At 34.6% G+C, this 16,166-nt stretch overlaps 1 protein-coding gene across 2 annotated transcripts; it reads left to right on the plus strand.

Moving 5' to 3' along the window:
- Positions 1 to 5,633: 5,633 nt before the first annotated feature.
- Positions 5,634 to 15,572, plus strand: LOC130742616 (mediator of RNA polymerase II transcription subunit 15a). 2 transcript variants are annotated; one of them, XM_057594716.1, is made up of 13 exons: positions 5,634 to 5,737; positions 5,844 to 5,897; positions 6,485 to 6,611; positions 6,995 to 7,106; positions 7,213 to 7,333; positions 7,622 to 8,896; positions 9,661 to 9,731; positions 10,360 to 10,434; positions 10,611 to 11,984; positions 12,129 to 12,464; positions 14,017 to 14,217; positions 14,305 to 14,393; positions 15,128 to 15,572. In XM_057594716.1, the coding sequence occupies exons 3-13, from the start codon at positions 6,499 to 6,501 to the stop codon at positions 15,330 to 15,332; spliced, it is 3,972 nt and encodes a 1,323-aa protein (XP_057450699.1). In that variant the 5' UTR covers positions 5,634 to 5,737; positions 5,844 to 5,897; positions 6,485 to 6,498; the 3' UTR covers positions 15,333 to 15,572. The 2 variants fall into 2 exon arrangements, with proteins under 2 accessions (XP_057450699.1, XP_057450700.1); XM_057594717.1 differs by having other exon boundaries at positions 6,488 to 6,611.
- The last annotated feature ends 594 nt before the right edge of the window (positions 15,573 to 16,166 follow it).

A 16,166-nucleotide genomic window follows, 5' to 3' on the forward strand; every position in this document is an offset into this window, starting at 1 on the left:
TGACTTAATGTTTGCTCTGATGCCATCATAATTCTTGTACATAAACTTTAATATGCTATACTTATTCTGCTATGATAAATATCTCGTATATAGCTCTGATGCTTAACAAGTTATGCTCTGATGTTCAACAAGATTATGAAGTTGCTATATTACTTAATATGATTTTGAATACTTCATTACTTTGAATGATTATCTTATGCTATTCTTCTCACTTTGGTAGGGGAGAAGAAAAAACATAGTGAAGTTACTAATGATCTCTTCGAGATTCAAAGAGTATAACAAAAACTTCTTCATATAGTTGTCATCATAAAAAAGAGGAGATTGTTGGATCGTGAAGGATTATTTATGCGCGTTTAAAATGCATATTTTTTACTATATTTTTTCATATGATTTTGTACCTTTATTATATTTACAGAACTCAAGTGTTTTATGATGTAATAACAGGTCAAAATGGGAAAAAGTGAAATACATAAGAAAAACAGGTGAAAATAGGGTAAATTGGTGAATTTAGCAAGTTGTTTACTTTGAGCAATACCGTAAAATGGCTCGTGCAAATTCTTTAACTGTTGATGAAATTCTGGTTCTCGCACAGGACAGATGTCGAACGCGATGCTGGGACAACCGGTTCGACAATTGACTAACAGTAACAAAACCAGCAAAATAATAAAGAAGAACACAGAGGATTGGTAACCAGTTCGGTGAAACTAGACCTACGTCTGGAGGGTATGCACCCAAAGAAAGGAAATCCACTATCTCAAGATTCAGGAATTACAGACACTCATGAACACAACGTTCACTTCCTAATCTACCCAGTGTATTTCTACTTAGTATCTCAATCTAGAACACAACTTTGCTTTATAGAATCAGGGAGCAAAGTTTGTTCACAAGTAACAAGGACAAAGAACAATGAACAACCCTAAAACACTTGATCTTTCTCTATTAGCTTCCGTAGTCTCTTTGTTTGATGTCTTCATCCTTTTATATACTTCAGCAGCAGTAGCATAAGCACTAGGGTTTGCTTGGGTTGAAGTAACAGATTGCAACAACAAAACAAATCAAAACTGAATCTCCAAGATATTGTTGCGTTTTTCAAAAGTAAAGATAGAAACAAATCTTTTAACAAAGATTGTTTCAACAAATAACAACCCACAAATAAAAACCCTTATGGTACAGCTACTTGATCCTCAAGTAACTACAAAACATATCTTCAAGGACCCACAAACACGTTCCAAGAAAAGGACTGATGTCATAGCTTTACGAAATCAGATGTCAAGGCATCTGCTTCGACATCAGGTTGTTTTTGACAAAATGCAGACAACAAAAAGTAACAACAGTTGGATCTGGCAGAAATATAGATATGTTGTTTTACACTTCCAAATCTTCAATTTGATTGGTCATATCATCAAGAAAATGTATGTAAGAAGAGAACGAGCCTAAACAAGAAGCCACAGTCATGTTGAATCTGCAAGGGTTATGGTTATGAGCAATAAATTAAATACAATCGTGCCTCTTAAGGATCACATGCATGCTTGTGCCAGAACTCATGAACATCCCAAAATGTGTTTTAGAAGTCTATAAAAGGTTCTTATGTCGTTAGAACTTAACAACAACGCATATACTTCAATTTTATCATTTATATAGATGTGTTTCAGAGATTGAAGAATTAACGACTAATGTCCATTATTATGTGTGTGCTTTGCTGAGTTTGCTCTATTATGTGAAGGTAATCGATTGTAGAAATCGATATTTTCTTGTTTCACATTGTGATTCTAATTATCCAATAATTCTCTTCCCTTCCCTCCTTCTTCTCTTCCTTTAACAGTCAAAATTGAGGTCTTCTTATGTCTAATAATCGAATTTTATATGTGAATAAATTACTCTTCACGCTAAACGATAAAGTGAAAACTTTTAGATATATAATTGAGAAATCATTTCCTTAAAGAATCAAAAGGATTAAAAAAAACGAGTTCATAAATAATTTTATACTAGGTTTATCTTGAGAAATTAAAAAAATAAGGCATCTTCATATAATTGATTTTATAATTATTTATTCGAAGACGTCGATTTTCATGTATATAAAAATTTGTTTTTTTATATTATATATATTTCGAGAAAGACAAAATGTTAATATTTTAATAATATGAATAAAAAATAGAGTATTTTAATATAATATATTTTAAAATTATTTTTTAAGATGTCGGTTTTCATACGTATAAAAAATTATTTCTTATATTAAATCTATTCCGAGAAAGACAAAAATATTAATGTCATAATAATAAATTTAATATTCACAGTTTTGTCGTTTATAGAAATGCGTTTCAGACGTTGAAGAACTTAACGATTGACGCCCATTATCAGGGGTGTGCTCTGCTCTGTGAAGGTAAGAGGCCGTAGAAAAATTGATCTTTTCTTGTATTGGATTGTTATTCTGATCATCCAATAAATCCCTTCCCTCCTTGTTCTCTTCCTTTACTAGTCCAAATTGAGGTTTTCTTATGTCCTAATAATTGAATTTTACATGTCAATAAATTACTCTTCACGCTAAATGATAAAGTGAAAACTGACATATATATAATTGGGAAATCATTTCCTTATAAAAGACCGTTTTCAAAAGGATTAAAAAAAGGAGTTCATAAATAATTTTATACTAGGTTTATCCTGAGAAATAAAAAGATCAAGTATTTTCATATAATTGATTTTATAATTATTTATTCGAAGATGTCGGTTTTCATATATATAAAAAAATGAATTTTTTATATTAAATATATTCCGACAAAGACAAAAATGTTAATATTTTAATAATATAAATAAAAAACATATTATTTTAATCTACTATATTTTAAAATTATTTTTAAGATGTCGGTTTGCATACGTATAAAAAATTATATTTTATATTAAATCTATTCCGAGAAAGACAAAATTATTAATATCATAATAATAAATTTAATATTAACAATTTTATCATTCATATAAATGCGTTTCAGACGTTGAAGAACCAAACGACTGACGCTCATTATCAGGTGTGTGCTCTGCTCTGTGCAAGGTAAGAGATTGTAGAAAATTTGATCTTTTCTTGCTTTCAATTGTTATTATGATCATCTAATAATTCTCTCCCCTTCTCATTCTCTTCCTTTATCAGTCCAAATTAAGGTTCTCTTTCGTTTTTTGATTTTATTGTAAAGCTTTTCTAAGATTCTCAAGTGATATACATTTTCAAACAATCCTTTTATTAATCATTATTGGTTTATTTAGAAATATCAATAATAGTAATGTAATAAAAAGTTATATTGATTGATGACTAGAGTGTGTTGTTTACTTGTCCATGGCTCTTTTATAAATTTTGGTTTTAAGTACTCATTTCATTTGATTTCTATGCTCTAGTGTTGGTACCTCTATTGGAGATAGACATGGATACAAGTGGTTGGAGAAATCAAATGCAGCCTGGAACTCGCCAGCTCCTTTTCAAACAAATGTATGTTCTCAGAATTTTATCCGAGTGGAGTTTTGGAATGTAAAGCTAGCTTTTCATGGCTTATATTCATAGCGTGTTTAGTTCTGTTTTGGAAATTTCACAATCATTTACAAGGAGAAGCCTCAAACTGCAAACTTAATTTATAATGCTTCCAAATCAAATCCAAACATGCAGTCAATTTACCTTTACAAAATTGATATTTTGTGTTGAGAAGAGGAGCCATTCTGGAAAATTTTGTTTGAAGCAGTGCTCTTGAGTCAAATGGATGGATTCTAGTACTTTTATTCATTTCTTGGGATGGGCTAATTAACTTATACCAATGTCCTCAATTTCTCAGGGCTTGTTTTTGATTTTTTTTTACCCTATCATTTGACAGATTGGATGCACTCAAGATACATAATTCTACAAGAGATGAGTCGTTTAAACTTCGAAAAATTGCTCAAAGTATAGAAAAGAGAACTTATGATGGTGCTACAAGCGAGGTAATTAAGTCCATAAGGTTCATAAATAAATCATAAATTATAAATAGCAGACTTAGAGCATCTACATCCATCATACTCACTAGAATATCTATACATCATTTTTTCAATTTTCCATAATGCCACATCATCTACCCCATTTTACTAACTTTTTACTCTAACTCAACAACTCTTAAAAGTTTCTATAGTGGATCCCACCATAAACATCACATTTGTATATTTTATTATTTATCTCCATTTTAATTAATTGTAAGTGTTTGTAATAAATACAAGCTCAACTTTCAAGTCTAGTGAGGAGTATCTATTCCCACATACTCATTTTTGCCATGTTGGAATTGAATATGTACTCCAATGGTAATAGATACTTATATGAGTATGTATTTAACATTAGATACTACCATTGAAGATGCTCTTAGCATGTATTGTAATGTTTTTCTTAATTTACTGGGTCATGGTTGCTTTGACACTGGTTTCATTAATTTCAGGCTGATTATTTTCATAAAATAGGTTTGAAGGCGCTTGCACTGAGGAGTAAGTTTTAGATGATCATTATGGTCAACTCAACTTTATACCATCAACTTCAATTATTAGTTCATTTTATTGTTTGGAGGTTTCTTTTCTCTCTAGCATGTTTGGATTAGTTTATTAAGGGTATATAAATACTTTTAATCAACATATTCTTGAGAATGTTTTTTATAAAGATTATTCTCCGGAGTTTTCTAAATTACTTTATGGGTTGTTTAACTCGTTGATCATGATATTTAAGATAAATAAGTTAAAAAAATTCATACAATCTTCTTTAATAAAAAATTGCATTAGTTCACCAACAACCTCATGGGGTAACTCAGACAACCCCTAATTTTCCACAATTACTTTTTTCCAAACATGAACCTCTTATTACTCATTCCATGATCTCACTCAACTTCAAAATCATGGAATGGTTTATGGCTTTATGCTTCTCTATGTTAGTGACCTTGAAGTCTTGGTATTATATGAGAATTAGTTGGCTCCACAGTATAACAATTAGGGATCCCTAACAATTATTCCTATTATTAAGGAATGCATCCATTTCCAATTTCCAACGTGTCAGCTTAGGAGTTGAGTGAATGTTGCAAGTTTATTGTTTTTTTCTAAGTTATGACTTAATTACTTGTTCGAACATCTCTGAACACAAAACTCATTTATATCATCTACCCTTGTCTTCGGCTAAGTGCGTACAACCATCAACTAAACAATGTTGGACTATTCCTTCTTGGATAAATAACAAACTCTGATTGGATATATACAAATATATTTTGAGTGTAATTTTACTTTGATTAAATCTAAGATGCAATTGCATTTATATTTAATTTTTATAAAAATATACATATTTTCTCTTGTGAGTAAAATTGAAATTGATTGAATATTCGTGTAAACAAATCTTACGCTAAAAGTGCATACAACTTTAATCCATATATTTACATTCTTAGTGCATGCTGATGATTTCAAATGATAATGGTAGTTCATATATTCACTTGCATCTTTTTAGATCATGATTGAAGATTTTTTTTTAGAAAAAAGGATGATTGAAGTTACCACATCAATTTATTTAGTTTTTTTTTGGGTTAACATCTATTTATTTATTTACAAAAAATCGAAGGCTTTATATATATATATATATATATATACATGTTGGTCTTATTAGCTGAACCATAATTGTTTTACCTGCAAGCTCGCCGAGTCAGACACGCAACCGCAAACCACTCCTCACGCCACCACCGAAATCCTCGTCAACCACCGCCGTCAGGTTCCGATTCTCTCACTCTTCATCTCTCTCTCTCTCTCTATCTCCTCCTCATCTGTTCATTGCTTGTTGATCTTCTTGCTTCGATTGACGATGCTTTCAATTTCAGCGGCAGGTGTTTCGAATCATCATCTTGATGCAATAGGAATCGACGCATTCAGAGGTAAACATCATCATCTGTTGAAGCCGAATTCGGAGTTACTCTTCGATAGATATTGCAATTGGGGCAACGTTTTTTTTGTGCGATTTTGGGGTTTTACAAACTTTTCAATTTTTGGAAGCATTGAGATTAGTAAAATTCGCATTCTCATTGATCCCTAACCCTTTGTTTGTTGATTGAATGATATTTGGTTTGTTTAGCTTCTACTTTTTGAGATTTTTTTTTCCTCCTTTTGGAAATCCTCAATCGATTTTAGGGCATGTTAACAAATTGTGTTTTAAACTGTAAGGATCCTCAATGGATTTTAGGGCATGTTAACAATTTCCCCCCCTTTCTTTTAGGGTTTTTTGTTGTTGTTGTTGTGTGCAATGAAGATATGTCAAGGGTAATGTTGCTTGTAGTAAACCACTACAAGCCTGCATAGAGTATAAGCTGAAGTTAATTGATGATTTTATAGTTGGCCAGTTTGGCTCGGTGCGAAGTCAATAATTGCTATTCATTGTCTGCTTAAATTTTCACTGCACACACTCTTAATACCTTATTTACAGAGTTTGATTTGAGAAGAATGATCTTATGTGTTGGTGTTTCAGTAGATATAAATTTGATGGATAACAACAATAATTGGAGGCCTAATCAAGGCGCTGAACCCAATATGGATACTAGTGATTGGAGAGGTCTTCTGCAGCCTGAGTCACGCCAAAGAATTGTCAACAAAATGTAAGCTTCAGCTTTAATATTGTGTCTCCGATGTGATTTGTAGTTTTTTAATACTGCTGCAGATCAACAGAACAGTTAAATATAAATAATTGATTCATATATTGGCAACATTTCGTTGACGATCCTGGTATTTTTTTCTCCAAGAAATGAAAAATAAATGTATGGTTGAAGACTATAAACAAACACACAGCACCTTGTGGTTGTCTAATGCATATAAACTATGAAACTTGTGCTCTAATATATATTTGACAGGTGAAAAACAATAATCAAATCTGTTCATTTTCCTTTCAAACAAATGTTTATTTAAATTTTTGCTGAATACCAATTTTTTCATTTTATTTGTATTATTTAACTATTAAACCGCTTTTTTTCAATTTTTGTAGAATGGACACGTTAAAAAGACATCTTCCTGTTTCTGGTCAAGAGGGATTGCAAGAACTTCGGAAGATTGCTCAAAGGTTTGAAGAGAAGATTTTTACTGCTGCAACAAGCCAGGTATATATCTAATTGGAATCCTCATGATTTTCAATTTATTATTACCTATACAAACACGCACAATATGGAAGATTGATGATCTAATGTTGTATTTCCCTAATTTCAGTCTGATTATCTACGGAAAATATCTTTGAAGATGCTTACGATGGAGACTAAATCCCAGGGCACTATGGCCAACAATATCCAATCGAATCAAGTTGGTCCTAGCAGTAAACCTCCCGATCCAGGTTAGTATATAAGAGAGAGTATAATACTCCTTGTTTCATGTCTTTCAGCTTTAGCTGTTGGGAGTTGGGACTATACCGAGTCCTATTGCTATGAAATATCATTAACATTTTAGTTTTTCCTCTGCTGGTCTTACATATGGTCATTGTCCTTTGTCTTCTATCTTTATTTCTTTTAAAATTTCTGGATTAAAATCATTCTTGTGTTGTTAACTACTCATTTTAATCTGGCTTTGTATCATAAATTTTATTTCTTCCTCTGACTTGGACAATCATTTTTTTTCTTCATAGGACTTGTCATGCAGCCTCAAGGGCAGCAACATCCTATTCCTGTGGCTAATCAGCCCCAGTCACGCCAACAGCTTCTGTCTCAGAACATTCAAAACAACATTGCATCTCAACCTAACTTACCTCCTGTATCTAGTCTAGGCCAGACTCCCATTCAGAATGTTGGTCAGAATTCCAACATTCAGAACATAGCTGGACAGAACTCAGTGGGGAGCACTATTGGCCAGAATTCCAACATGCAAAATATTTTTACTGGTTCCCAGAGACAAATGCAAGCAAGGCAGCAGGTTGTTTCCCAACAACAACAACAGCCACCACAGAATCCCCAGCAGTATCTGTACCAGCAACAACTTATGAGGCAGAAGCTTCAGCAGCAGCAACAACAGCAACAACAACAGCAGCAACAGCAACAGCAACAGCAACAGCAACAGCAACAGCAACAGCAACAGCAGAACCTTCTACAATCAAATCAGTTGCAGTCTTCTCAGCAATCTGTTATGCAGCAGCCTTCCATTATTCAAACATCTTCTCTATCTAGTGTTCAGCACAATCAGCAATCAAATAATGTTCAACAGTCAACACAGTCCATGCTTCAACAACACCCGCAAGTTATCAGGCAACAACAGACTTCTATGATTCATCAGCAACAAACACCAATGAATCAACAGTCAATATTGCCTCCCCAACAGCAGCAGCAGCAACAACAGCTTATGGGGCCGCAGGCAAATGCAACAAACATCCAACATACGCAGATGCTTGGGTCACAAAATAATGTTGGTGATTTGCAGCAACCACAGAGGTTACTTGCGCAGCAGAATAATCTTTCAAATCTGCAGCAGCAGCAGCAGCAGTTAATAAATCAGCAAAATAACCTATCAAATATACATCAACAGTTGGGGAATAATGTCCCCGGGTTACAGCCACAGCAGGTCCTTGGATCTCAATCTGGCAACTCGGGCATGCAGACAAGCCAGCACTCTGCACACGTGCTACAACAATCGAAGCCGCAGCAACCACAGCAAAATGCATCAAATTTGTTACAATCTCAAATGCAGCAGTCACAGCCACAGGCTCCACAGCAGCAATTGATGCCACAGATTCAATCTCAACCTGCGCAATTGCAACAGCAATTGGGTTTACAACAGCAGCCAAATCCATTGCAACGAGATATGCAGCAAAGGCTTCAGGCATCAGGTTCCTTACTTCAACAACAAAGTGTTCTAGATCAACAAAAGCAGTTATATCAGTCACAAAGACCCCTTCCAGAAACTTCATCAAGTATGTAAAATTGTAACTATGTGTTTTTTGTCTTTATCTTTTATCATTAATATCTCTAAAGTTGTCATATGTGGAATGGAAGAGCTAGCTCTAATATAAAACTATATTTGAATCATGTCTCAGACAAATAGGCGGAGTAACTTTGAAAACACAACTAGCATCGAAATAAAATCTTATTCAAAATACATAATAGATGTAAGTCCGTTAGAAGGTCTAAGTCATGTCTCTCCCAAAAATAACGATGGTCTAAGCTCTAATAAAACAAAGGCACAAGTTGAAGTTACAAATCAAAATATTAAAACGCTAAAAGATTAGCATTTCAGTGAATTGCAATTTCCAAGGGCTGGGTACCGAAATGTTACAATCCCTGTGATTCTACGTCCCTGCACAACCTCAGCAGAATGAGTTTTCTTTGGGTATCAAGATACATCCTGCCTCTCAAACATGTAGTATCACTAGGTTTTACTGGAGTTCTGTGGTGATGGACATGTTATATACATATGTTAACTCAAGTTTATGATTATTGCACAAGATCTTTACTTCTCAGCCTATAGACCGGTATAACCCCCGAGTCTTTAGAAAAGTTAGGATGTTACAATATCTCATAAATGTATTGTTTGGAATGGATTTGATAGAACAATGTTCTATAAGTTCATTTGAAATTACTTCCCTATTCTAACATTCTCTCTTTGGAAAAAAGAAGCAAATGTCCTCATTTTTTAGCCTTGTATGCTTATGTGTGCATCATATAATATCTCTTGTAGCTTCTATGGATTCTACGGCACAGACTGGACAGCCGAATGGGGGTGATTGGCAAGAAGAAGTGTATCAAAAGGTAATATGTCAAACAAACCCTAATATAATGTAATGAAGATTGATGATGTTTATTCTGAGCAGTTTCCTTAATAGTAAGAACATGGAACTTTTACTTGTCTTAAAGGAAAAGTTATGGAATTGGAAACTCTTCTTAAATGCACACTGTTCATATTGATGATAATCATCATTTGCATGATACTTAGAAAGATTTGTGCTGTAATGGCAATTGGCAAAAACCTCTAGTGTTTTACCCTGAAGGTATATTTATTTTCTTTTTTTGGTTTTCTGTCTTGAGTGAATTTCTTTTCTAACTTTGTCTCAATCCTCCATTAATTGCTGGCATCAAGTAATATTTGCTGTAATTAATAAATTGGTTTTGTGCTGATATTGATGGTGTTGCTTTGGTGAGTTTTGAAGTTTTCAATTCAATATTCAAAGTCATGATACGGAAATGCATGGTTAGCTTCTTCTCAATTTAAGCATGCAAGTGAAACTTGCTATTTATGAATTATGACGCTTTACAAAAGGAAACAAAATACTGTTTTCCATTTTGTATAAATTAATGCAACAATGATATTCATCTACTTGCGCGAGAGATTTCAACGTTTCTAATGTGATTATTTGATTCTGATGATTTTAACCTACAGATCAAAACCATGAAAGAAAATTACCTGCCTGAGTTGAATGAGATGTACCAGAAAATTGCTACTAAACTTCAGCAGGTATGTAGCAACTTTTTAATAGCTGCTATGGGTAAAGAAGCCTTTTTCCATCACAATTTACAAATATCCTGGAAAAGTCTGAAGATTGCAATGTGTGCTAAGCCCTTTATTGTTTTCGTGTTTCCTTTTAACTTATTTTTTCCTAGTTTAACATTTTATTCTTTTTTCTCTGTCAGCACGATTCCCTTGCCCAACAATCAAAGTCAGATCAGCTTGAAAAGCTTAAGGTATTTAAAATGATGTTGGAGCGGATTATATCATTCCTCCAGGTGTCCAAGAGCAACATAGCACCTAGTTTCAAGGAAAAACTGGGTTCATACGAGAAGCAGATTATAAATTTCATAAATACAAATAGACCTAGAAAAGGCATGTCTTCACTGCAGCATCCAGGAAATCTTCCCCCACATCATATGCATTCCATGTCACAGTCACAACCCCAAGTTACTCAAGTTCAGTCTCTTGAAAATCAAATGAACTCTCAGATGCAAACAACAAATATGCAAGGTTCTGTAGCAACGATGCAGCAGAATAATATGACAAGCATGCAGCATTCTCTGTCTGGTGTATCTACATCGCAGCAGAGTATGATGAATTCAATGCAGCCCAGTACCAATTTAGATTCAGGACAAGGAAATGCTATGAACTCCCTGCAACAGGTTCCAGCGAGCTCCCTTCAACAAAACCCTGTTACTGCTCCTCAACAAACTAATGTTAACTCCTTATCTTCACAAGGTGGGGTTAATTTGATCCAACCAAATCTTAATCCCCTTCAGCCAGGTTCTGGTATGCTTCAACACCAGCAACTAAAACAACAACAGGAACAACAGATGTTGCAGAGTCAACAATTCAAACAACAATATCAGCGACAATTAATGCAGAGGCAGCAGATGCTACAGCAACAGCAGCAGCAGCAACAACAGCAGCAGCAGCAGTTACACCAGACAACAAAGCAACAGTTGCCTGCACAATTGCAGACACATCAAATGCAACAGCTTCACCAAATGAATGATGTAAAGGACATAAATATGAGGCAAGGAATTGGTGTTAAGCCAGGGGTCTTCCAGCAACATCTTGCTTCCAGTCAACGCTCAGCTTATCCCCATCAACAATTGAAACAAGGGAGTCCTTTTCCGGTTTCTTCACCCCAACTCCTCCAGGCAACATCTCCTCAGATTCCACAACATTCGTCGCCCCAGGTTGACCAGCAAAATCACCACCCATCTCTCACAAAAGTTGCTACTCCTTCTGCTAACTCACCATTTGGACTCCCCACTCCTTCACCTCCCTTGGCTCCATCTCCTATGCCAGGAGATTCTGAAAAGCCTATTTCTGGTGTTTCATCAATGACACATGCTGCAAATATTGGACATCAACAAACAGGGAGTGCAGCCGCAGCTGCTCAATCCCTTGCCATTGGAACTCCTGGAATATCTGCCTCTCCTCTACTGGCAGAGTTCAGTGGTCCAGATGGTGTTCATGGTAATTCTTTTCCACCAACATCAGGAAAGTCAACTGTTTCTGAGCAGCCTCTTGAGCGCCTAATTAAAGCGGTTAGTCTAGTTGATCTTAAGCTTTCCTGACCTGTGTTAGTGATCTTAGTTATGACAAGAAATTTATGTGAAGGTTTCCATAGCTATTCCACTGTGTTAATTTTGGAGTTGTAGATGACAATTTATGTGTAATGTTGATTCCAGGTGAAATCATTGACACCTAACGCATTAAGTGCTGCTGTCAGTGATATTGGTTCAGTTGTCAGCATGAACGATAGGATAGCAGGATCGGCTCCTGGTAATGGATCCAGAGCCGCTGTTGGTGAAGATTTGGTTGCCATGACCAATTGTCGCCTTCAGGCTAGGAATTTTGTCAACCAAGATGGTGCCAATGGAACCAGGAGGATGAAACGCTGCACCAATGCTACACCCTTGAATGTTGTATCATCTGCTGGTAGCATGAACGACAGTATCAGGCAGTTAGAAGCTTCTGATTTGGAGTCAACTGCAACATCTAGTATCAAGAAGCCTAGGATTCAGGTACTAATTACTTTTCAATTGTTACATTTTATTTCATAACTGATCATCTATCATTTACTGTCAGTTATATTTTTTTGGCTTGCCTGTGCAATTCATTAATAGGTGTCAACGCATGGATCATACATGCACCAATACATTATGGAAATTTTTATGTTAACACCCAAAATCCACCCACACCTAGAGATAGATAGGAAGATAAGAGAGACAAATAAATAATAGGATAACTGATGTGACAGGAATAGAAGAGAGTGATAGGAATAGAGTGGGGTGTGAATATATGAAAACCCTACAATGTACAATACTATTTCACCTTTTTCATTTACATAGAATGCATTTGTTGCCACACAAAGTGTAAGTGCAATTTAATATTTCTGACCGTTGATATCAGTATCTCACGATAGTACCATTCGTATCTCGATGCAATAGAAATTCTTGAGGCAACGATGTATTACGTAGGGTGAACTTGAATCTCAATCTCTATCTCCGAGTTGTAATGGGATATTGTAATAGGATACACTGCAAGGTGCAGCATCCCTCATATATATAATACTAGGTTAAGAGTAGTACAGTATGTAGTACAAAGTACGGACTTAGAGTACATATGGGCCAGGCCCATAGACTCTATGTCTAACCCTAACTCTTAACATAATCCATGGCTAACATAATCCTTATCGCTAACAGAGCTGAATCACACAATTCACGATTCACTGCTGAATCTAATGATTCAAAGTTGCGAGCATGTTTCACTTCAGTTAGGTCGTGTTGTGTGACAAAAAGATTCAGCCTGAAAAAATGCTGCAAGTTCAATTTAGAAGAGTGTAGAAAGGCACAATTTCATATTCTCATTTATAGAGTGAAACATATCATTTATGAAATTGCACTCGAGATTTCCAGCTACTGGAATCATCCAGACTAAATTAGAGATTTTATACCTGAACTTAAGGACAATCAGTGTAGCAGACAAGATTACCAGAATGGTACTAAGGGAATGGAGTATACACTTGGTTGGAAAGATGAACTTATTCACACTTTTATTTTACAAATGCGGATGTGCAATTATCTGTATTTTATGTGTGTACCAAAGGAGAACAAATATTTTTCACCGTTGATTATATTTAGTCAGGACATTTCTGTGGTTGTTAATGTATCCAGTAAAAATATTGATTTAGGAATTGCGATTTTCTCTCTTGATGTTAAATGGACCAATTCAATTAGTATACCTAAATTTAAATTTACTAAATGATATAATAAAATAATAACAGTAAACCAATCAAAAAAAAAACCACTGTGATAGTACTATGGCTGTACAAGCGTGCAACAAGCCAACAACAGCAATTTTGTTAGTAGTTAGACTGATTGATGTTGTTAGTTATACTGATTATTTTGTCTCATTGCTATTGCTATTGAAATTCATTTCATTAGAGCATGATGATTCATCAGATAATAGGTTTTACAATAATTCCAAAGTTAGCATTGTGAGGAACCACCTTATATATGGATTTGCTTGAGACAGTTTTTGATTGCTGATAAGAATATGTAACTTGCATGGCAGGCTAATCATGCCCTTTTGGAAGAAATTAGGGAGGTTAATCAGCGACTTATCGACACAGTAGTTGACATAAGTGATGAAGAAGTTGATCCAACTGCAGCTGCTGCTGCTGCTGAAGGTGCAGAAGGGACCATTGTCAAATGTTCTTACTGTGCTGTGGCTCTCAGTCCAAGCCTAAAATCCCAATATGCGTCAGCACAGATGGTGGGTTCTTAGCACTCTTAAACCTTATACTTATTAACCTTTTTTTCTCCTTTTCGTCACAATTTTTGTCCTTATCTGTGTATGCAGTCACCAATTCAACCCCTGCGCATGCTTGTCCCTACAAATTATCCTACCTGTTCCCCCATATTCCTTGACAAGTTTCCAGTTGAATCCAGGTGAGAGACTGAGCATTTTGGCATCTCTGTTATTTCTACTCCAAAGAAAAAAAAATTATTCTTTCAGCAAACCACTAGTTATCATAAGTTAGTATGTTTGCTTCCCAAAAGAGGAGATATCTAAGGGCTTATTTGGCTTGTGAATTTTTTTTTGTGTGCTTTCTATTTCAATTTTTAGCTGCAAAAATGACATCGTTTTTTACTGTTACTGTTTTCCAATATTTTCTAAAAAAAAAGGGGTGAAAATAACTATTTATTAGTCTACCCGTTTTGAATAAATATTTAAAAACAGGAAAAGATGTGAAATTAACATAATATTTTATAATTTAATTTAATACGAAAACAGCAAATGGAAACAAGAAATGTTTCGATAGGTCTTAAACTCTTAAGGATCCGTTTGATTTACTGTTCGAAAGTGAAAATGGGAGCTTACTAATTCAACAAAATGTGTCCCGAGATGTGTTATTTTTCAGTTTTCATACTCTCTAATGGTAAAACAAATAGACTCAAATGTTTTCATCTTGCAAGCTTTCAGTGATTGAGTTATGAGTTATGACTCGTAACTTCTTTCACACATGCAACATGTCTTTGCTTTTATTGTATATGACTGACTAAAGTAGTTAAGGCTGGTAGGTGCCCCATATTATTTCCCCTCATCTTCATAGTTGATCTTAAATTTGCCGAGAGTTCTTGTGTTTCTAATTAAATGAAGTGGCACTGGATATTTCTTTCAGTATGGAGAACGAAGATCTTTCGGCGAAAGCAAAGTCCAAGTTCAGCATATCCCTGCGAAGTTTATCACAACCTATGTCCCTTGGGGCGATAGCAAGGACTTGGGATGTTTGTGCTCGCACTGTTATTTCTGAGTATGCACAGCAGAGCGGCGGAGGGACTTTCAGCTCTAAGTATGGGACTTGGGAGGATTGCTTGGCCATATGATCATCACTACTTGCTTTCCATGTCAACCTTTTTTTTCGTTTTTTTGTGTAAATTTTTCAATAGCTTCTGTTAATTATTGGGTGTTCAGTTTAGGGTTGTAGATGGAAACATTTTAAGTGCTTGCATGATGCAAGTTGTCCTATTTTATGCACTTGTCTAGTGCATAGTTGCGATATGTGCTATTGCCTAAGACAATCTGTGTAGTTTATTTGGTGTTTAAATCTGATTGCCCTTTCTCAATGCCTTGATCATGACTAGATAGTATTAATCATTTAGGTGTGTCATTTGTTTTTTAATTGAAAATACAAGTGTGAATCACGTCAGCCTCATTAAATGATGTGTGGACTATACAACATCATGCTTTACCATACACGCAAGTAACTCAGATTCTAGTGATGATTAAAATCAAACAATTTAGAAGTTGGAAGGACCAAAATGCAACTTTTGTCCAATGATAAAGTTAGAGGAACCAAGAACATATTTAGCCTATATATTAATTATGTGATGTTTAACATCAATCGTAATTGGGCATGAAGGCTTGTGGTAGATTGTGCCGCTCGTTTACTATTTACTGAGAGGCCTCTGCTTTAATATATTTTTTAACTACTCTTTTCATTTTCTTGGTTTTTGCTTTTTTCTTTTGGTATTTTACATTGAAATAATAATAATAATAATAATAATAATAATAATAATAATAATAATAATAATAATAATAATAATAATAATTAACTTATAAAAGTTTGTACTCACTACTCACATCAACTAAAATTAAACTAAATGAAGAAAGAAAGTAAAGAAAAACTAAAAAATGATACAGACTGTGTATTTGTAATT

The sequence above is a fragment of the Lotus japonicus genome, chromosome 3, assembly GCF_012489685.1.
Source record: "Lotus japonicus ecotype B-129 chromosome 3, LjGifu_v1.2".
Classification (NCBI taxonomy): Eukaryota; Viridiplantae; Streptophyta; class Magnoliopsida; order Fabales; family Fabaceae; genus Lotus; species Lotus japonicus.

Coding starts and splice junctions, on each gene's coding strand:
- LOC130742616 (XM_057594716.1), top strand. CDS start 6,499: ATGGATAACAACAATAATTGGAGGCCTAATCAAGGCGCTGAACCCAAT. Junction 10,435..10,610: donor TTGCTACTAAACTTCAGCAG/GTATGTAGCAAC, acceptor TTTCTCTGTCAG/CACGATTCCCTTGCCCAACA. Junction 12,465..14,016: donor TCAAGAAGCCTAGGATTCAG/GTACTAATTACT, acceptor CTTGCATGGCAG/GCTAATCATGCCCTTTTGGA.